The sequence below is a fragment of the Empidonax traillii genome, unplaced genomic scaffold (assembly GCF_003031625.1).
Source record: "Empidonax traillii isolate 1590-97213 ecotype Southwest subspecies unplaced genomic scaffold, ASM303162v1 scaffold131:size1687323, whole genome shotgun sequence".
Classification (NCBI taxonomy): domain Eukaryota; kingdom Metazoa; phylum Chordata; class Aves; order Passeriformes; family Tyrannidae; genus Empidonax; species Empidonax traillii.
Genome location: NW_020955324.1, coordinates 983770 through 1007414, shown reverse-complemented (window position 1 = coordinate 1007414; position 23645 = coordinate 983770). Strand labels below are relative to the sequence as shown.

Here is a 23645-nt window from a genome sequence, read left to right as displayed (position 1 = left end):
AAGCACAGTCCTACCGAAACAGCGTTGTGTTCATATTTGGCCAGATACAACTCTGAGAAAATTGTAACTTATTTAAAAATTTACACATCATTTTTAAATGATGGTCAGTTTTAAATTACGTAGAGTCAAAATCAGATACTCTGTCTGAAATACAGAATATCAGAATTTAAGAATGGATCTATTTAAATTTTATTACTTTTTAATGTTACATGAATTTGGGGTATTTGTCCATTTTACTCTTGCAGGCCTGGAATTCTTAACATACTTTTATTTAGAGGAGCAAAGGACAACAACATTAATAAAAATATTGAAACTTTTTTTTGATTATTTATGCCAGATATGTACTTAGTGCTCTACCACTATGACAGTGGAAAGCAGTCTGTGGATAAACATAAATATAATATATATATGTTCATGCTTATACTTGTATATGTGGGAAGAAAAAGTATGGACCAGAAATTATGTGTGTTTTTATTAAGAAAGGTCACAATAGAAAGAATTAACAGTAACATCAATCTCTATTTCTTTCAATTTCCTGTTGGATTATCTTAACTATCTCTATGTTCTCTCTTCCATCTCAGTTGAAAAGATAAGTTACCAGAAGGTAACTTATGTAATAAGACTCTTTATGCTTTTCTCTGGGTGCTCCTTTTAATACATTGCCATTATCTGTTATGCAAATATACAGAGAAATTGTAAGAGCAATTTCATACCACTGCATTCCTTTGTGTAAGGCAGGGAATCAGTGTTTCATCTGTGTAAGTTCTTTGCTTTTCCCTGTGGTGGCCTAAGGCATCCCTGAAACTTTTTCCTGCATTTTCCTGGCAGAGGCTTTATTTTGTGTTTGAGAGTATCTGGTTTAATTAGCAATGAATTTAAAGAGAGGAATGATGCTAGTCAATGAGATTTCTGTGGAGGTGGTAGATGAGGTGATGTTTCCTTGGGCCCTGGTCCACTTGGAAAGGTGGAGTTGCGCACTGTAGCAAAAAAGTAATTAAATATGCATAGAAAAATTTCCTTCATCTTAAACACAATCTTTACTGGAAATATTATTCAGTTTCAATGTTCTCATTTCTCTCCTATTTGAAATGAGTTATTTGTCATTGTATCAGTAGACTGACTCACAGGCATTGACATATTTCTTTTTGATGTTAGACCTGGCTGAAATAAAAATATTAAACCAATGGAAAAAGTCGACATCTTGGCTATCCATTTTAATAACTTTAGGCATTAATAATGACAGTTTTGTTAACAGATAACAGATAATGTTTGTACTAGAGACTGTTAGTGTTGCTATTCAGCTTTTTTTGCTGAGAATGAAAATAACTAACGATGGATAATTTATATAGAAAGAAAGAGCAAAGTCCAAGTCTTGCAAAGCTTACATTCTAGGGGCTTTCAGTGATTGCATTAAAGTTTAACATATGTATTCGTATGTGTAAAACTGGCCCTAAACAGAGACAGTGGGAGTGAGGCAGCACTCATATGATTGTTAAAAATGCTATATCAATGATTTGTTTTTCATCAGCTCCTTCCATCTGGCCCATTTTTCTTCTAATTGTTACTTAATTGAATACAAGCAAACAGTTGGTCCATTTTTCTTCATTATTTCATTCTGACACATTTCTGTAAATGGGTTTTGTCTTACAGACATGGCAATAGCATAAATTACAAAGATGAAGCATGTCTGAAACAAAAATTAGGAATTCTTTTTCTGTAATCTTTTCTTCAGGGTTGGATGCTTTATTAAATAGCAACCAAAGATATTTAAATGAGAAATTAACTCAAGCTATTTATTAAATGCTTAGCAGTAAACAATCTTATGAACAGCATGAAATGATCACACTTTACAAATCTGTTCATTCAGCCATACATCCTTAAGACAGAAGAGCTCCCATTAGTCAAAATCACTGAATTAACTCTGTGAATAAATTTTTCCCCTTTTCTTTGCAGAGAGAATGTGCTAATTTCATCAAGGTGCTTAAGGCTTACAACCAAACCCACCTGTACGCTTGTGGAACAGGGGCTTTTCATCCAGTCTGCACCTATATTGAAGTTGGAAGCCATCCTGAGGTAAACTATCTTAAAACAATATTTTTCTTTTTTCCTTTTTTTAATCATTATTGGTGTTTAACCATGATCTCTTCCCACCAAAATGCACTCTCACTGGTTTCTGTAGCTTGGGAGGTGGATCTGGTAAGACCTGCTCCTCAATCAGGTGCTGATGTGCTGATTGATAAATTACAGCAGAGTCTCTGCTTTTCTCCCCTACACAGCATCTTTTCCCCCAGGGGCTTAAATAAATATAAGAAAGTCCATCCTACCTGACTCATGAAGTTAAAAGCACTCTGTTTTTTTCAGTTGGGACAGATACCAGATATAAGAGGGATAGTTCAGCCAGTATGTTTATTCTGGGCCCAACTCTGTCCTTTACTTTCCTCCCAGTCAGTACAGTCTGGCACCACATCAGCTTTCTGCCAGCTGAGAATTAAAATAGTGTCACACGTTCATAAATCCCCCATGTCGTATTTGTGCTAAGACACTGACAGTTTTCCATATGTGACCTAGCTTTTGTTTCCTTAATTTTTTTGTGAAAAATAAATCACTCTCTCTTTCCCCCATTTTTTTAATCTGTATCTTCCTGAATTTTGCTTAGTGTTACAGAAATATTGAAGTAGCTCTTGTACTGTTTTGTCAGTTATCATCATAACTAGCTAGATAAACATGGCTTTCCCTCATAAAAGGAAGAATCACTCACAGGAGGCCGTGGGACTAGGCTGGTTTTCCTGGCTGAAGATTTGACTAGAATATCTCTGTGATCCACTTCAATACTTTTTCTCCCCAAAAAAAGCCAATTTCTTATTTTCTTGTTAAGATGACTATGTAATATAAATTATTCCACTCCACTGTATTTTCTGTCTGGCTTACCTGAGCACTGCTTAATGGACTGTTTTAGTTTAGGAGACTTCTGAGATGTTTTCAGCATCTGTGGATATATTTTACTAATGAATCCATAATTATGTTACTTGTAGCTTCTGTGATCTTCGAAAAACTCACTCTTTCAAGTTACCTTATGCTTTTGCAATTCAGGTTTGCAGATTTCCTTGAAAATAAAGACATCATTGCTAAATGAGTGAGGACTATTTCTTCTTGTAGAAAAGTTAACAGACCTTTTTAGTGTTGACTTCATAGTCTGGGAACTATTCTTTCCTATAAAAATGTCTTTTGATATTTGAAACATAAGTCTTTAAAATGTTCTAAGCATAAGGTTTTGAAGGGATAAAGGAGCTGCGGAGCGGAAAGGGTTTTGTTCAGATTCTTTAATGCTTTATTACAATGCATTCTTGGCAATTAGTGATTGTCTCTTGACCACACACAGTATGTCATTGCTTACTGCATTAAACAGATTCTCTGCTTCCTGAGATCCATTTGGGAATTGGTGGACGTATTAATTAACTCTAGTTCCGTAAGATGTGTGTCAATCAATTCTTGGCTATCTGCCAAGGGAATCTATCTGCAGAGAGATAGCTGGTATGAGGTCATTTACTTCTACATTTGGCTGTTTTATGGCTGTACCATAAAACTAACACACACTTTATCAAGGATTTATGGAAAGGATGATCAGAGATGAGAGGGCAGATCCAACCTTGGTTTAACATTCTGAGTTTTTAAAATCTTGAATCAATGATGTGTTTGGCCTTGGAGCTGAAAGAGGATGTTTGTTTTAGCTTCCTTTTAGCAGTCCCTAACTATAAACAAAATCTAAATTGTTGCCCTTCTTTTCTTTTTCGTCATTTATGCAGCAAGTTTGTAAGTCCTCCCCTGTGCCTAAATCATTCTCATGACCCTTGGTTTCATCTTTGCAAATGAGAGAACTCAGGAGTATGTTTTTTTTGAACTACCTCAGACACCATTAGCTTTTGTTTTCCTATTCATACTTAAGCTATGAGTGAAATCATCTTCAGCTGCCCTCCCAGTGGCACAAGTTTCTGTATCCTCTGGACAGCTGTGCAGGAGAGGTTACTGCCTTCTCAGCCTAGGTCTGCCCATGTGGAGAGAAAGTGAGGCAGGCATGAGGCAGCTGTACCCACATCTTCTTGGGGTTTGACAAATCTGACAGTCAGCCTGGGGCCTGTCCCTTGCAAAGGTGAAAATCGGATGAATAAATGAATTTATTAGATTTGCGATGAAAAATAATCTGTCCTGTCTCTGTCCCTCAGCTGGAGCCTGCTCCTTCCTTTCCCTTAGTACCTAGTAAGGAATTTCAAATGTGCATCTCCTCTGGGAGCTGAGGAAGAGGAGGGTGCTTGATTGACAGTAGCTATTAGAGACACCATGAATGAGAGGGATACAATATTAACCCCTGCACCCCTGCACACTGCATCTGTGAGAGCCAGATGGTTTATGTTCTCATGTCAGACAGCAGCACTGGACGTGTCAAAGAGCCATTGCTTCTGTATCATGTAGAGTTTATACCTCCCTAGCATACTAAAAAAGGTAAAAAGTATAAGCAAAGGTAAGCAGTTGATTTTGAGTTAAAAATTGCTGTCTAAAACATTTCCTGAAGATTCCTTTTCTGCCACAACACTTATGGAAAATTAACTGATTTCACCATCTGCTTATTTATTTTTCAAGCACTTAGAGAGGTAAATGTGAACTGATTAGGGGAATAGTCAGGGAATGTACCTACTCTCTAAAAAGACTGCTTGTTTATGTGAGCTCTGAATGTAACCCACCTGTCTGAATCCAGTGGAGGAGAGGAAATCAATGTGTGCCAAACTGAAGAGGGTGGAAAAGTGAAATTTAAAGAAAAGAGTGGCAAGTGGTAGAGGAGACCCTGGAAGCAATTGGAGTATGCTGCAGGAGGCTGGAATATGGCACAATTTTTATGACTGGGGAAATGAAATAAATTACTTTGTGTGACAGTCATAAAGTAATGGGAATATGAATTGTTATATCTGTTGAATATCTCTTTGATATGAAGCAGTGTATCACAGCCCCATTCCATACCTGAAGAAAACCATTTCCAGTGATGAAACCAGGCAGCTCTAATTGAGTCTGATGAAGTACAGTATCAGAAATAATAATAAAAAGCTAAAAGGATATGAACGGCATGCTGTGCATCTGATTAAAAATGATGTGCGCAAATGTATACAACCTAATATGTTGTGAATTACACCACAGTCTAAGGAGTACAGCAGACTAATCTTCGCTTAAATGCATTCCAGATGTGTAAGTGAATAACCACAGTATTTAGGGAGAAGAATAAAGTTAATGTTTCAATAGACTTTAAGCACGTAAGCCATGAGGAAGCAGGAAAGAACATATTTAGAGAGAATGTAGCATGTGGATACGCAGAAAATACCTGAAGAGAGCCTAATTTAAAGCTTGATATCATCCATTGTATGTGCATGAGTTTAGGAGAGATGACCTAACACAGACACCTACATAAACTCCGGGGATGGGGATCCGGGGTTAGGCAATATGTGGCATTCTGTCCTCATAACGCAATACAATACAAGAAACCAATTACTAGACAAAACAAGAAAGTAATTAGTAAAGCTATGTTTTGCACCCACTGACTTCTGAGGAAACAGGGCTGGATATGTAGGAATGTTGTACTTAACAGTTGCAGAATTACGCAAGTCAGATCTGTGCTTGAAAGGATCAAATCCAACTGCAGAGAGACACAGAGGTGCATTAAACCCCCTAGAAAATCACAACAGGATGCGGAATGCACCTGCCTGTGCATGCCTGAGCAGGGGGAAGGAACCCTACTCCCTTTCCCCAGGGCTCCCTTTGGGGTAGTTTGAATGAACCAGCAGGGAACAATCCTATTACAGTAAGAACAGGATTTTCCATTTACTTAACCCTTACGTACAGGTGGAGGTGTAGAAAATGCCCTATAGTACGATTTTTGGTTTTTTTTGAGTTTTTTGTTTTGTTTTGTTTTGTTTTGTTTTGTTTTGTTTTTTTAATCCTGAGACAGGCATTTCAAGAGCTGTACAAAATTGTTAGCCAGATTCTCAGCAGGAATGCATTCAGATTTCTTCAGCAGAGGTAAATCAATAAGCACTGTCTGAAGAACCAAACCAACTTCTTTTATTGTCTCCTAATACCAAATTTCTTGTCATGGTCCAACAGATTAAAACTCATTTTTAACTACATGAACTTAAAAGGTCTGGGATTGCTTTACTTGCAGGTTATTTCTCGATCAATAAAGAAGCTTTAAATTTAGTTCAGATTTATGATGTACATAAAACATTAAGTTATTGCATATGAAGTTATATAACGCTACCACCTGTAACATATTTGCTTTTTCCGGACTCTGTATATTTTAAAAATCTTTGGTTCAAGTCATAAAGTTTTGCTGAAATATACTTTCCACTCTTTTTTATCCTCTCTTTGTTTCATATTAGAAGAGGTCCAGAGTTCATTTTCTGAGTAATGGACATCCTGTTCTGATGCATTTATGCATCTATCTTTTTGTCTCTCTGTATTTTATACATATATAGTGATAGAGGAGCAGGTTTTTTTCCTAAGAGAATGACTTTGAAAGAATACACTAATTGAAGGACCAGTGCTACTGCTAGTAGAAAACTTGTATTTGGTTATCTAATATAAAAATTCAGAGTGAAATATTGATTTCAGTTGTAGCAGATGGGGCATAAATTGGCCTAACTTCATTGAAGACAGCAGACCTGTGACATTTTACATCAGTTAAGATTCTGGCCTGTTTATTTTTAAGTTAAGCATTTGAGAAAATGATTTTCTAAGTTACAAATCACCTCAGGAAAATTTTCTTTCCATCTAATTAATTACACTTTTATATGGTATTTAGATGCTTAAAAGATATAGAGAAAATATGAAAGAAAGGATACTGTTAAAGGATTATTCTCATTTGGGATATCACAATTGTGTGATGAAGCTATTAGTTGTGACATACTAGTTTTAAGCATCACTATAATCACAGAGAAATACCAAGAAAGGAAGGTCTAGTTCACAGACTACAATAGCCCACTTCAATTCACAGGTGCTTTAACCTTTCAAACTACCAGATATCCTGTTAGTATAGTACAGAAAAATAAAGATGAAGAGCCAGATCTCTAGCTTAGGTACAGTGCAAGTACATTTTAGAACACTTCTTTCCATTACCTGAGTAATTTTACCAGGGAAAAAAAAAAAAAAATGTCCCTTAGATGTTTAAAGGCTGATATACTTTACCTTGTTTCATAAAAAGCCAGGTAATGATTTCTGCTATATGAGGAAATTCCAGGCACTAGACCTTTTTCTGTACTGATGTTCTTGTCTGTGGAGGATGGCAGGTAACAAGATAGTTGGTGTTAGGCACACATGTGTCCAGGTACCTCACAGGGGCAGTGGCCAAAATCACAAAACAAAGAAGCATCTGGAGGTGATGAGTCTGTAAGCCATCACTTCCACTGGCTCACATGACATCGATTTCCAGTCCCTTAGGCTACCCTGTGTGAAAATACTTCTCTCAAAATCAGGCTTTCACATATGTACAATTTACCTCCACCTGTTAAAAAGAATAAATCTTGTCATATAGCTATCACCTGCCTAGTATTTTTTAGGTATATAGTTTTATATACAGTTACATGTAGATATTTATAAATATATATACTTTCTCCAAGTCATAATTCACTATGACATTGGTTGGGAAAGGATGTGATATGGGAACTTTTCGGTAACCCAAATACAACATTTACAAGAGAAGTACAGGGCAAGGACAGAGTCTTTTCTCATAAGACAACGTATGCAAGCCAGTTGTTCTGCTAAGGTCTGACAAATATTTCAGTAGGGAAACCAGGATGTGTTGTTGGAAGCTCTACACATTTTTAAGCACCATCATGCAGAAGCACATATTTCTTACAGGTTGAGTGCTATGTCCCAAATGGCACCTCTTGTTATGTTGTGTTATCTTGTGATAAAGTTACGGAAGTAGAAGGTCACCATAAAGAGGTAACTTGATTCCCATTTAAAAGGCTTTTTGAAAAACTCCATAAACCCCTTTGTAAACAAATATTAATCACGTTCATGGTTAAATACTATTATTTATGAAGGCCTGTCTTTGAATACACTGCAGATCTCCTTTGACTTTAGCTGTATTTTGAACACTTGCTTTGCTGAAAGAGAAGTTAAACCAGGAAAACTCATATTTTTCAAAACTTCATCCTGTCATCCCCAAGCAAAATGTATTTCCAATAAACATTTATTTCCAGAACAGATCCTTTAAAGCAGGACTATTAGGCTTTATGCGATAATTTAGCTGTCGGAATAGTTTAATTTATGACGTAAACTTCTCTCAGCTGAATAACACACGTGGCAGCAATGGCAGACATCTTTCCTACCTCTCACTGTTGGGAAAGTCTACACAGCTGCTGTGGATATTTCATCCTCAGCAAAGTGAGGCACTGAAGAATAAAATTTTGAAAGTTTTTCTTCCCAAGTATCTTATTTTACCAAGAATCTATTTCCTAATAAAAATCATGATGCATGTTAAACTTTTAATGTAAACCACACAGCTAAATGTAAGGAAATTTGAATGTGCAGCTAGTGTTTATTATCCTAATATATTCAATGAAGAAGGATGTGCTTTTATGACAGCTGAATATATGACAACTAGTTGATCCATTTGACCTTACATTTACCAACGTAAAAGTATATTTGTAAGAATAAGGCTATTCCAAAAAATAAGTATGCAAAGGATCTGTCTCAGTATCTTAACATTCAGATGCAGTACAAATATCATTTTTGGAGAGAAAGTATTTAGCAAAGCGGTCATGCTTTAATCATTGACAGGAAATATGAACATTGTAGGTTTTCAGCTGTCATTTGATGCATTCAGTCCTGCCATTGCATATTTCATAATTACACCTAAGCAATTTGGAATCTATTTATGTCTAAAGTGACAGAAAGTCAGTAATGATGTCTGAGGCTCGCTTGGAGATTTACAAGCTGAACATTAACATGCAGGAAATGAAATCAGGTTTTAAACTATCACAAGTCAAAACAGTGTGGTGGCTATTTTATTTCTTCATCTTCATTGCTCAGACTACAGAATAAAATGGTTTAGGCAAAATGGGAGTACAATTCCTTAGTAAGTGAACGTGAGGAGAGGTATGAGATATGATGAGAAACAGAACAAAGGCATGGAATTTACAACTGCAAGGGCCATTTGTTGCACAGCAGAAACCACTAATGAAACCCCAAGCGCTATTCAAGTCTGATCACTTCAGCTATTGAGCAGCTATCTTTTGTTTAGGACTTTGTAAATGTATCCAAATTGCTATGGCAGACCTCCCAGTTTATTCTTAAGAAAACAAACCAAAACAAACTCTAAACCAAACTCTGAAGCCATATTAATTTAATATTACCTTATACATATGTTTTAAAGAAAATGTAAATGAAAGTTGCTCTGCAGATGATGTTCCATCACTCTGCAGTTTGGTTTTGATTGAAAACTTCCCTGAGATGAGGGATAACTAATAAAGATATGGTCTGTAGAGAGCATTCGTGTTTCCATTAGTCTGGTCTGATCACTACAGACCTTCAGTGACACAAAAGGAGGCTTGATAGTAGCAAGATATTGCATATGCTCATCCACTGTCAAAAAAAACAACTCTAAAAAAGTAACTGTTAACACAGGATTTTTAAAAATTTTTTCAATGCAAAAAAAAAAAAAGTCCAGTGTGAGCAATAGTGTCAAATTTGAACCCATTACCTCCTAATGACAAGAATCCATGCACTAGCTTGCTTCCACTGAGATAACTGAGAAGACCATTGTTCCATCGCCGTACGTGGCTTTCGCCTTTGGTGGCTGAGAATGCTGGTTGATTACAGTGGAGAGCTGTATACAGTATGCCACAGCTGAATGGCTTCCATGAATAAGGAACTAAAGCCAGTCAACATATTCATTAGTTTCAAAGAAATGAGTCTCAGAACTGTGGGAAAACTTTTGTTTATACTGCTGGAGAGAAGGAAAAAACGACTGAGATAGAAAGAGACCTCCATGGAAGTAAATTTGTGGAGTGGAGCATGCACATGTGCACAGGCAGAACCATTGGGTGGACTTACTTATACCACATGTGATGTCTTGTTTTCTGAGTCCATGTCTTAAAACCACAGGTAACTTTAACTTGAATCACTCATTATCAGAGCATATTCAAGGACACTCTCAGAATCTGGGTTTTCTTTTTGTTTTTGGTTTTTTTTTTTTAAATATTGCGTGCTTTTCCTAGTACTATTTATCTTCAGTGAAGTTCTCTGTGACTTATACTTGGGTAGCTAAAACTGAGGTGCGTTCTTCATTTGTATAGTTGCAGAAAAAAGCATTAATTTCAAGGGTTGTTAGATGGTTGCCTCAGAGTTTTGTGACTGCTTTAAGGAAATTAATTTTGGTGATGACTACCAGAGGACCTGAAAATACACCCGCTGTTTGCATTTGGATGTTCGTTATTTCTCCTATCAGTTAAAGGATGTTATGATGAATTGTTTATTCCCACAATGTAAATGTTCCCACTGTGCATGGTTACCTTACTTTACTGTGAGATGATAAAGTTTTCCTAATTCATTACAGACTTAGATTGTACTTTTAAGAGACATGGTAACCATATTAAGATGTCGATCCAATTTTCTGGGTGGGAGTATTATGTTGGTTCATCAACAGAGCCCATAGTGTTTCTAGTAACACAGAAGTTCAGCATTTGCCTCTTGTTAGAATAACAATTGAAAACACTAACCCAACTTCACAGTCATGCAACATATGCAAAATTTCATCCACACACCTCCCGAAACAAAAGACAAGTATGGCTGAATCCTTTGATCTCTCGACCAACATGGGGGAGAAAAAAATAAAATAACAAACCACCATCTGTTGGGAAACCAATGTAATAAAAACAGTGGAAAACCAGCCTATAGTATAGACTGACTTAATTGAGGAAATGACTTATAAATAGAATTATTTCTTGATTTAGAGGCACAGGAGGGAACAAAACTGAAAGTAGGAGTTACTGAGCTCGGGTTTGCATAGATTAGCATCAAAGTAGCATTATTCATTGTGGAATTCACGTCATAAGGCTCCAGTTGACAGGGGCTGACCTCATGAAGAAGAATCATGTTGTAAGTGTGATTTCTGTCCTGAAGGAAGTGACTGTATTGTGTTTGTAGCTCAGTACCAACATCTTGTCAAATAATCTTCAAACAGCCAAGGTCACAATGCAGCAGGTTTTAGCTGTGGGTGATACTCTGCATACAGACCATGAATCTGTGAAATGCAGAATAGCAAACTAACCAGTTATATTAAATATTCAGACACGAGAACTTCACAAAAATCTTATTAATTTCACTGGTCTTTGCCTAAGCCTTTCAGGCCTGTTTTAAAGGCTGTAGGATATATTTAACTCTCAGAGACATGAGTCTGAAAACACTGCCTTTTTCCACACTTTCAGACCAACCTGATATTTCTAGTTTCTGCATGTTCACGTTGTGTGAGCTTAACAGTACACTGGCATGGTGAGTGGCTGTGGGGTAGTCCAAGGAAGGGGCTAGGGAGGCAGTGGCACAGGCTGCTCAGCAGTGATGAAGAGGTTCATGCCTGAACTTCTCAAAACATCCCCCTGATGTTGCTTCTGGCCGTAAGAATCTCACTGATTCAGAATTCCCTGAAAATGGACATTTCCCCAAAGGAAAGATGAGAACACTCACGAATTTAAAAGCTTTCAAACAGATTTAGGAAAGAAAAAAGTCACTTTCCACAATGGAAGGCCTCCTTGGTGTGCTTCCAATCTCCTTAGACATGTCTTCCTTTCATCAGCAGCTGCATTTGGCATGACAAAACTGGCTTCTCCACAATGATTAAATCTTATTTCTCTTTTGAAATAAAGCAGAGCAACTGCAGGTGAAGCTACTATTTCTGTGAGTAAACAGCAGGACATAGGTATTTCCAGCAGTTGCCTGGTGGAACAGGAAATAATTGTTCTTCTCCTGCTATCTTGATCATCCTCACTTTTATGTACAGACTCATATTTTATGTGAGAAAGCTTTGTAATGCTTTCCAGATGCTTCCTTGCCTTTAAAAGATTTTGAAACTGAGTTTCTTCTCTGTTTTTTTTATACAGAGAGTGTCTTAAATTTGTCACCATCTAAGTTAATTCAAATCATTAAATTCCACTACTCCATAGTTCTGTAGGAAAATAATGCTAAATATTGATGTTTTGACTAGTAATTAGTACTTTTCTTCTTAAGGAGAGAATTTACTGAACCATATAAGAACACAAATAAGAATTGATCCCATACATATCATATACACAGAGAAGATGGCTGCAAGAGGAAGGATCTCTGCAAAATAGAAGCAAATAGAATTTAACCATTGTGTACTTTCTAACTTTGCTAAATGCCCTTAAAAAGATAGAGAATATGTTTTTTTAATCAATATAAAACCTTTCATCTTTTTGCATCACGTTTTGCTGGCATAAGATGACACAAATAGATTAACAGTCAGGTTTTTCAAGATCTCAAAAGTCTTACAGGACAGAAACCTCTCATCCTTGTTTAAACAATACTTTTGTGTGACTAGAGACCTGGTACAGCAATATATGCTTCATTGCTGCAGTAGTACCTGTCAGCAGGAGGAAACCTGCTTTTAGGAGTGGGTCATGGCTTAGACAGAGATTGTATTTTGTGCACAGAAAGAATATGGGACTATGCATAGAATTATCTAAAAATAACAATATGAAAGCAGTGCATATGCATAACTATCTTTCTTATAAATTAGTCCATATAATTTTTGCCATGAATAGTTAATCAATTTACTGCTGAAAAACTGTGGGAGATTAAGAATAGTACTGAAATAGCCAGTGTTTTAAATATTTGTGCTTGCCCCATATGCCTACTGCTTGTGTGATGCTGGAAATCAGACTAAGTGATTACAGCAACTCTTTCTGTTCTCAAAATCTAAGAATAAAACCACTTAGAGTCAGTTGGGAAAAAATTATTTACTCTTCCATTCATGCTCTGTTCCAGCTTATATAGCTTGTAACAACTTGTTTTCTGTTTATGGCACTTGGTAAGTCTGTTTGGAAATGTGCCGGCTCCTCTTTGAGCTCCTGAGCATAAACCATATAGAATCCCTGCATCTTCCCTTAAATAGTGTTCCTGTGAGGGAAGTGTACTCTGCCCTTCTGTTCCTTCCTTCATCTCTCCCTCGTTTATGTAAGAAAAATAATTTAATGAGCATGACCTGACTCAGATGAAATACATGCCTCTGACTCTTTCCTCCTCTGTGGACTTCGAGTTAAATTAGTTATTTCCTAAGTAACTCGTTTCATTGGAAAAGGGTGAGTAACTTTCCACCATTTCTTGGGAACTCAAGGACAGACTAGCTAATATCTGCTTTTTCTTTCTCTTCAGGTTCTGCATTATTTGCTGTAGACAGTTCACATATGGTTATTTTTATTTTTTCCCAGAAGAATGCTTTGTTTTCAAAAATATTTTTTGTTTAACTCAGTGAGTCAGAAAAGAATGTGAGAAACACTTGAATGAAAAAAACAGTCACCACTGGAAAACTTGGCTAAAACGAGGTATTGTGGGTGTTGTGCAGAATAAATAAATGTATCATGATAAATTCATGCCTATTAGAATTGGCGATGACTTGCTATGTCATCTAATCTGTTCTAATTTGTGTACATTTGCAGTCATCTACAAGTCTGTAGATGTCTTCTCACCTGTAGTGATAGAAATCACAACTAGTGATTCTTGCAGTGCAGCATTAATTTGCATTTTAATTATTTCAGTTTCGAATATTGCACAGCCAATCATTATTGTATACATTATCTGTCCCTAAGCAACTCTTTCCTATCTAGTGTACATATCCAGTAGGTCCAGAAGAGCTATCATATAGCTTCTCTCCTGTCTGATTGCATATAGTTTAGTTAAGAAGTGCTACCAGATTTATGAAAATCTACGGATTTCTCCATCTTGAGACATGGTCACACTCAGAAAGATATGTTAATAAACGTTTGCAAGTACATAATCAGATGAGAATACAATACTCTCCATTATTGAAATATGATCCATACTGAATCTTGCATGGGAGTGCTAATAACTACCTTTAGGTTAAAGTGCTCAGATGTCACAGTATAACAATATCTGTCTTAGATGTGTATCATTACGGCAAAGTAATTAAAGGTTACTTAGCTGTTAAATGGTTACCTTGGCAAAATCCTTCAGTAACATGGCTTCAAACATGCCTTCACAAAGAAATTAATTAAGCAAATTAAATATCAGCCTTGTAGTAATCTATTTTATGTGCAGGATAGCAGGTATATAAGTGTCTAATATGCTTGGTCGCAGAAAGCAGAGGACTTGAAGATGTACCCATTTACTGTTAAAACAATCTTCGTTGCTCCTATATGCAAAATAATGTTTATGCATGTTAAAAAGAACAGTGACAAAATTGATGAGGAGAAATGGAATGCCAGAATTACCATGGTCATGTTGCCATGTGCTGCATGAGTGCAAAGCTCAAGTAGCACCACTCAAGATGAGGGAGGTATTAAAATTTGCTTGGTATTTTTTACACCTCTGCTCTTCATGGAGTTAAAACCCGGTAACAAGTGACTAGAGTTTTGCTAACAGCTCGGTCTGACTCATCAGAAGGATGCTTTCAGGGATTACTAGCTTGCTGCCTTCTTCTGTATTTAATATAAACCACACCAGGAAAGTTGAGCAAGTGGCTTGATGTGAATATAAACATTTTTCATCACCTCTTAAAGTGGAAATATGACATGGGCAACACTAGTGACAGATGGATTTTGACTTAAAAAATAATTTCCTAGCATTATGCAAGCTGGCAGTGACAAATACACAGTGTATTCTGCTTTTTTCCTTTGTTTAATTAGAAACAATCCACTAGATAAATTGATCATTCATCTGAGACCTTTTGCTATGAAAGCACAAAAAGGTAAAGTTCAGATCTCTGCTGTCCTCCTGAAATATTGGCCTTGCTCTGGGCAATGACATTATTTACATACCTTAAGTTTACTCTTATTTAAATGTTTTGCCTGATCATGTCTTTTGAGGAAACAGGAAAAAAAAATAAAGAAATATGTCTCATGCTGCAGAAATCTTTGCTCACAACACAGCTAGGAAAGTGTTGGCAGAAGGAAAGGAAACATGAAGAATTTGTGATAGAAATCTGCTTTTTTCATGCTCTGGTATGTAGTCTTATGCTAGTGAGATAATTAGCAGTTGTGGCACCGTCTTATCAGTGCTATGCAAAACTGCTGCACATTTTGGTTGAGGTTGACACCAGTGTTATGGGTTCTTCTCCAGTTCTCAGGCTTCTGCCCAGGGCAAGTTGTTTGGCCTTAATTGGTTTTGCGCTCTGCAATTCAGATTTCTTAGAAGATGAAGCTTCAGTCATTGTCATGTGAAAATGGTCCCATGTCCCCAGGCCAAAAGAAGTCCCCAGAGAGCTGAACAGAAGTGGTGGAGCTATTTGTCCACTGGATAATCTTTAGATGACCTTCAAGGACCCTCTGCACACATAAGGGCCAAGCCTACATGAAGCTATCATATAGAAGTGTAAAAAAAAAAGTCTTAATCCTAGGATTCTCCTAGCGTTGGTCAGTTCTCTGTGCTGCAGCTACTCAGGTAATCGAGATTTTTACTTCTTAGGCACAGTAAAAACATATATACTGATTGATTCAGCCTGATTCCAGACCTGAAGACAGCTTTTGAAGGGGGATTAGAAAACAAACAGTGTAAGAGAGGAAGACTATCTTCCAGTGAATTCTTTTGCCCTGAGGTATGAGGTTTTTCTTTTTTAATTACGAACCAGTTCATGTGTAATCAGAAAACAAATGGTATTGATTACTATTTCAAAGCACTGACTCTCTGATCATTTCAGCCTATACTTCCAGGTTGTTTGAAGTATGTGACCAACATGAAACCTGAAAGCATTTTGCCATTTGTATAAATCAACATTACTCTGTGTAGCCAGTGTTTATTTACAAGCCTGCAAAAGGTTTCATAAGGGATATACGTGCACCTACGATACAAACCATGTGTCAAACAGCAGAAAACTGCAGAGCAATAGTGCTGTTGTTTTTTTTTTCCTTTACTTGATCCAAGTTTCATTTTCTGTTTGGCTAAGCATCAGTGGTCATGAAGGTGGTATATCAACAATAGTCATGGTGGCATATTAAATTTAATTACAACTGGTTGAGGTGCTTAACTTCATTTACTTTTTCTTAATAACAATTTATTTTATTCTGTTTTAACAAACCTTTCTGTTTATGCATTTCATCATCTTCTGTTATAAGAAAAAGGGATCTCATTTCATTGTATAAGTGTGGGAGTAATGAAAAAGTAAGTCTTCATCAACCTACTGTTGCTGTACCTAGGGTCTTTTCCTGGAACACTTACTGAAGAACAAGACCCTTGGAGTCTGTAGACTATAGTCTAGATCATTAATTTTGATTCCTGACTAAAAAGTTGGAAACTCATACCAAATTTAGCATGTGGAAAGATTGGCCATCATTTATCATAGAATGGTTTGGGTTGGAAGAGACCTTAAAGATCATCTAGTTCCAACACCCCTGCCATGGACAGGAACACCTTCCACTGGACCAAGTTGCTCAGAGCCCCATCCAGCCTGGCCTTGAAAGAAAATTACTGTTATTTAACATGGAACAAGGCCACAAAGATTCTTCCAAAATGTATAATATAATAATAAATTATTCAGATTTGAGTACAAGATGAGTGTATTCTCTTAAAGACTTGTGGGGATAAATAGAACAGTCATGGGGAAAACTGAGTTTGTTTAACCTCAGTCAAGACAGGGAACTGAAAAAGGAAAGTTTGAACAAGGCAGTAGGTTTGAATGTTTCATGAAATCAGTGCAAATCCCTGCACAGGCACTCTCATTTCAGTTAAAGTTGCATTTCTGGCCTGAAAGTGGCTGAAAATAAGCTGTTCTTAAACTGAGCTCACTGTGTCAACACGGAGTGCCTGTGTTTACTGGAATCTCATTACATTCAAACACAGGGATACAAGTCTGCAGATTAGTGCTTGCCCTGAAAAGACTGTTTAGCCTTTCAAAGGATTTTGCAGGAAAGCAAGCTGGAATACAAGCCCTTTCTGCTTGTCATTTGTAGGTTTGTGAATTTGGCTTTTATTTCTTTGTGCAAGTGTGTTTTCATACAGACATTGAAAAGCCATGACCCTCTGTAAAAAGGATTACCTTGAAGGGAGATAGTAAGACTAGAGTGTAAAAGATGGTTAATACAGAAATGCTAAATCTCGCTGTACAAAGATTATGGCACAATAAATTTTTTAACTCAAGGTACTTTCCTGACATTATAAAAACAGTCACATATCAGAATCACAAAATAAAAGTCTTAAAGAGAAGGCTAAAAGAAAATAAAGAAAAATATCTGGTATTTTTTTTGTGGAAGGATGATACAGAATCCCTTAAAAATGTGTTTTCTTTTAGCTGACGTTGTAGCAAGTAGTTTAGATAACACTTAATGATTTAGATATTATTTTTACAATCAGTATATTTCATGGAGTATTAAAGATAATAAATGAGGAAATATTTTAAAACAGATAATAGAAGACAGTAAAGAAAGCTGAAGATTTCAGTTGCTTACAAAAAGCTTGACATCTTACTTATATGAAGCAATGGCTTTCATGAGCCACATGACCCATTTGAGTCAGAGGAATCAAATCCCAGTCTGGAATTATTCCTTTGGTGGAAAAAAAAAAAAAAAAAATCACACAAAAGGAACAGGGGTGTTTTTTTCATTTTACACCAAGAACATTTTTCACCAAGAACATTTTTCTTAATTGTTTGTCTGAGTAGTAAGCAATATCATCAGAAATAAATCTAGGCTTAACCCTTCAAAAGCTTTCCAAAAAGATAAAGGCAACATCTTTTTGGGGTAAACTAGGATTTCAATTACTGCACAAGTTAAACTGGAGCAGCTAAATAACTGTAATGAGTAGCACAAGATTCCTTACCTGTTTTTTTTCTCTTTTGGGACTACTGCTTCTAAATCACTGGCCTGCTCCAGGCTGAGAGGACTAAAGTAAATTTTAAAAAAAATATGATGATATCCTGCAAGAAAATTCACCCGAAGATTTCACCTAAAGAGCAGAAATGATGTTGTAGTAGAAGCCAGTATGTAAAATAGGGAAAAATATGGTTGGATTTGACAGGTAGTACTCGATGTAAGGAGAATTTTAAATGTACTAGCCATCTGATAAGAGGTGAGATGAGAAGAGCTATAAGAAAAAGCATGAATCGCTGCCATTTTCATTCCACTGGTGCAGAAATGAAATTTAATGCTGAAATTAATTGCAATAGCTAGATTTTCAGGTTATTGCATTAAAAAGAGATTGCAGTATTTTTTCAAGATATTTCAGTGAACGATTGGAGACAAAGAACATGAGAATGGCATATTTATTTTTACAGTTTCTTTTAAAGCCAAATCTCTGATGCACTGTGATCACTGGCTACTTTCTGTTTTCTGTAGAGCTAGGATTAGACTTTATGTGCCAACATGTCAAATTAGAGCACTAATTACCTGTGTAATTGTGTGTAGTTAAGTGCACACTAAGGTTCTTCTATAAAAACAGCCTCAAAACCTCATTCAGAAGGAACTTGAGCAAATTATTTTGATGTTTTGAGAGAGATTGGACATACATGTGAAGTAAAGCTGAATCTGACAACTTTCTGCATTTTGATGCTTCAAAAGAACAACCTAGTTTTTGGTTTTATAGGCTCTCCTTAGGCACCACCACAGATGGGACACTTAGAATAGGAAAGGGAGAGAGATTTAGGGTTGCTTCTAGTGCCAGAGAACACTGGATCGTGAAATAGAGGAAAAAAGTGAGAAATAGATGACAACAGGGAAGTATGTTGGAGGATTAGAGACGCTCCAGATTTTGTTCTTTCCTGGTGTTAAAAGCAGTTTATTCCCTCTAGACTTAGATTACCCAAGTCTAGCCTGATTTCAGAGGGTAGAAGTCATTGTACCTGATTTAATTCACCTGAAGCATACTCTGTTGGTATAGTGATCCAACCTTATCCTTGGTCAGTGGAGAGAATTTTGCATCTTCAGAAATAGTGCTTATCTTTCACATCTACTGCAGTGCCTGAGGTGTTCATGACCATGAAATAAAACTAAAAAAAATAAAATGAGGCAGTCCCTCAGAAGCAATGCATTTCAGAAAAGTTCCTGGATATCGATTTACATTTCTCTGAACTAGAAAGAATAAAATTATACAAATTTAATCCAAGAAGGGAAATCAGGAAGCAGTATGAAATTTCAGTTACAATTTAATTGTACAAGACTTGAGGCAAATTATTGTCCAACCTAAAACAATCCACAACAACCTTCAGAAAACAATAAATGAACTCAGATATGCTGTCAAACTCAGATTTTAATGTTCAGACTCTTCACATATAAGTCTACTAGAAGCATTTGGTGTACTTCCACAGATATTTTCATCTAAGACAGTAGATCAGGTCCCCATGCTGAAAATTATATAAATGCTGGTAATTATATAAAAACAAATGTGATGGATGGTGGATGGTGGTAGAAAGATGGGAATGCAGCAGAAAGAAAAAAGCATATGGCCGTTGTAAGCAAGTCTGGTCTATTTTATATCCTGTTATTGTTACTTCATTTTCTACTTGCAGCTTGCACTTACTAATTTTCTACCAGAAGTCTTCTGCTTTAGCTGCTCTAGGTAAGCAAGTATCCTCATCATGGTACAGTTTTTAATAAATGAATTCTTAACTACTTATATTAGTTAAGAAGATTAAAAATGCAGAATTTAAAACCTGTGACCAAATTTGATGAAACGCTGTTAAAATGAATGACATTTAAGATAGAAATAGGCTTCTAAATACAAAAAGACAAAATCCAGACAGGAGAAAAATAAGGTTAAACCCTTCTATCTAAAACCATTTCAAAAAAATGAGAGGAAATGTGTGACATATGGTATCAAGTGCGGCACTTGAAGTCGAGTCTAAAAATGCTTAAAAAGGCAGCTGTTAGTTTGCATGATTAAAAGGGGAAAGGAAGGATATTATGATACATCAAGAAACAAGGAAGAGTTATGAAACAAGAGGTGGACTTGTTGGATGTTTGTTTGCTTTTCTTATCCAGTAGTTTCTAATGTTTTCATTAAATTTATCTTCAAATTCAACCTCCACCTCTATCTTCCGTTCTGTTTCTCCCAGTGACATCAGTGCTGGCTATTAACAAAAAAACTGGGTGGACCTTTGAACCTTGAAACCAAATCAAAGAACAATTTAGGGAAAGAGATAATTGTGTATCAGCTCTTCTTCCCTCCAATATGTTGAATTAGATTAGATTATTTTAATAAGTGTTGGAAATGATGGGAATATTTTAGAAAAATATTGTCACATGAATCTCCACTGGCTGTATATGAATCATAGAACTCAATTAAAAGAACTCCAAATTTTTCTTTATGAAATGTTGTGATATGCGTTATCTGATTTTTATTCTAAACTAAATAACTTAGTGCTTTTAAATCTTTGTTTATATGATTGTTTAATTAATTAATGTTAAATTGTTTTGGAGCTGGAAATCTATGAGAGGGATTTTTTGCTTCCGCTGCTATTCCTTGTAAAACTCCAATGAATAAAATGCAAGTGGCTATTTGCATATTTCAGTTTGTCCGTGCGCTGGGAATAAAACGGAGATATTCCTTGGGAATCGCTGGGAGACTAAAGGCTAACTGGGCACAAAGGCTGATGTAGCCTTCCCATCACAAGTGATCCTTACCAATTTTACTTGGCACATTGTGCATAGCTTTGCATGTGCTGAGTAAGCTCAGTTGCCATTAGTTTTACTGGGATTTAAGGCAGGACTATATACTTTTGTTTATGGCATTGGACAAGTCTCAGGAACTAGAACATTAGCTTTTTGCTTTGGCATAGATTTCCTGGCTAAATTACCTAATTTCTCTCTGCCTCATTTCATAAGAACAGTCAAATCTGTTCAGACCAAAGGCTCATTTAGCCCAGTATCTTGGTTCTCACCAGGTCCCATAATGAATGCCAGTGGAGGAGAATAAGGCAAGCATGCAGCAGTGCTTAGTGATAGAGTCTCCCAGGCTCCAGCACTCGTTGTTCAGGGATTTCCTGAACCAGGGGTGGAATCTCTGAATTTAATGCTTTTCAATGGCTTAGTTTTTGTGAATTAGTACTGGCATTTCTTGAGCTCATATATCTTTTAAGTATCCACAGCACCCCAAGCCCTACAAATTGCAACATGGGAAGAACATTCCTTTATTTTGTTTTAAACCTTCTGCCTGCCAGTTTCTCATTTTAGAACAAACTGAGAGCACTCTTTTCTTCATCTGTCCTCCAGTGTGTATGTCTTTTGATTTAGAGGACTGTAACTTCATGCAATACTGAAAATGTAGAAATGTCATGCATAAAGAGGCATAAAGACACTGTTGGTTATGTTCTTTTTTGGCTATTACTGGGCATTGATCTCATTCATAAAAAAAAAAAAAATCAAAAATATTATTGTTACTTTAAAACCTTATTTGTGTTCTATAAAAAAATACTGCATAAGTGTTTCAAGAATTGCTTTCTGTGGAAAAATACAGAAGGAAACTGTGAGCACAGCTTTACACAAAGTTCGCAAGTTGTTCTGGTCTATTCTGGCTACCTACTGTTAGCAATATGATGTTTTAGCTCTAACACTGACAAATAAAACATTTTCAGGCAGCAGTGTAGTTCTACAATTCCTGTTTCTTTAATCCATACAAAAACTGATAATGCTTTTAGTCTTTTAAGGTCTTAATTCAGAGGCTACTGAAACATGAGAGGAGAGCACCATGGACTGAATCTGTTTTGGAGCAGATGCTTAGTTATTGATATGAGAATAAAATGCCAATCCTACAATTTTGACTTCTCTGCTACCACTAACACCTCCTGAGACAGGAAGACAGCTGGGCTACTGTATTTCAGGTTCCATTTTTAAGTGTTAACTTTAATGACTGCATACAAAAGGAAAGGAAAGGGGAAAGATACATTTTGTTCCCACAGGTTTGCTGTGCATCTCTGGATGTGCAGTGTGGGACCAGTGGACTTGCTGGCCTTCATGAGACTTGTCTTACAAGGGAACTCCAGCACCTTTGTAGATGCTTGGTCACTTTTCCTACAAGGCCATAACTCTGAGTTCGTCCCCTTCAGAGGGACTTCCATTTCAGGAACCAATTATCGCTGACAATGTTTCAAAAATTGTCTCCTATCTCCCAGGGGCCTGTTATCATTGTTCAGATGCTAGGTAAACAAAGTTTCATCTCTAAAGAGAAGATAAGCTCCACAGAGTTCAGAAGGTGCTTCAAACAGCACAGACACCTTCTCCTGATGAAATGTTTACATCCAAGGTGATAGAAAACTGAGCAGCATTATCTTGCAGATGGTCTGAGAAGATTTCATTAAATAAATACAAAAAGGGATGTGGTTTTATACCTACTGATTTAGTTCAAAATTTCCAGATCCAGGGATAAGCTATAGTAAGGAAACACTTCGGTTGTAAAACTAAGACAAAAAGTAACCCAATGACTTAAAATTTGCATCTCTGTTATGAATTTGCAAAAAACATAGGGATCCTTCCGATATTTGTTCTTCTTGATAATCTCCAAAGCTAACTTTTTTCTTTAGTTCTGTTGGCTTTCGCTCAGGTTGCACCAGCATCACTGAGGAGAGAACCCAAATCATTGTCCAAAGGTGCCTTTGCTTATGAATAAAAAGGATGATTTGAGACATCTGGGGAGATGATTAATATTTCAGGTCTTATTATTTTTGTTTGAGGATGTATATGTTTTTATGTAATTATACATTTCAAGAATCAACAGTTAAGTGGGGTTAACATTAAACATCTGAATAAATGCAAATGAGGCTTGCATTTCAGTCAGATACTGTAAAAAGAGTAATCAGTATGGATTAAGAACACACATGATTTTTTTCTACTCAGTGTTTATTGCCATTACTTTAATGATGACAAAAAACAGAAGGGTGATAGTACAGATGCAAGTTTAGAAATCGTGTATTTGTCAGTTCAAACCTTTTAAATTGATGATGATGAAGAACAACTGTTTTAATTCATAGTCATTTGGAAGGATTTACCATGACCTCGCGTTAACATGTAAACATGGCAAGGGATATAAGAAAGATTCCTCTGGCGTTCACTGAACTTGAAGGGAATCTTTCTCTGACTTCAGTGGGATCTGTGTGGAAATTCTGAGAGTAGGACCTGAGAAGATCCGCATGGAAGTCTCAGGGATCACACCGCATTTGGGATGGCACCGCCCTTGGTTGGAGTCTGTAGCATTTATTGCTACATTACTTAACGCTGTGCAAGAGCATAGACAGGTCCTGCATAACCCAGTTCATGATCGTGACCATTTCTCATGGTGGCTGTGATCTGGTGGTGGGTGGTGAAATGTGGAGTACTCTAAATGTCAGCTTTCTTTCTCAAAAAGAAAAAAGAAAAAAAAAGGCAAAATCATTTGGATTCCAATAAAGTTTACTGCAGAAAGCAAACAGAACTTTAAAGAGAACTGCTTTT

General features: G+C 36.4%; 1 protein-coding gene across 3 annotated transcripts in view; it reads left to right on the top strand.

Moving 5' to 3' along the window:
* Window positions 1–23645, top strand: part of SEMA3A (semaphorin 3A) — a 238354-nt gene that overhangs the window by 139254 nt on the left and 75455 nt on the right. For 2 of the 3 annotated variants that reach the window (XM_027883646.1, XM_027883647.1), the window contains one exon: window positions 1954–2073. In XM_027883646.1, coding sequence (XP_027739447.1) covers window positions 1954–2073 — 120 coding nt within the window. Of the gene's footprint in view, window positions 1–1953; window positions 2074–15602; window positions 15607–18196; window positions 18206–19179; window positions 19188–23645 lie in introns of those variants that run through there. The other variant, XM_027883648.1, reaches the window with a different exon arrangement.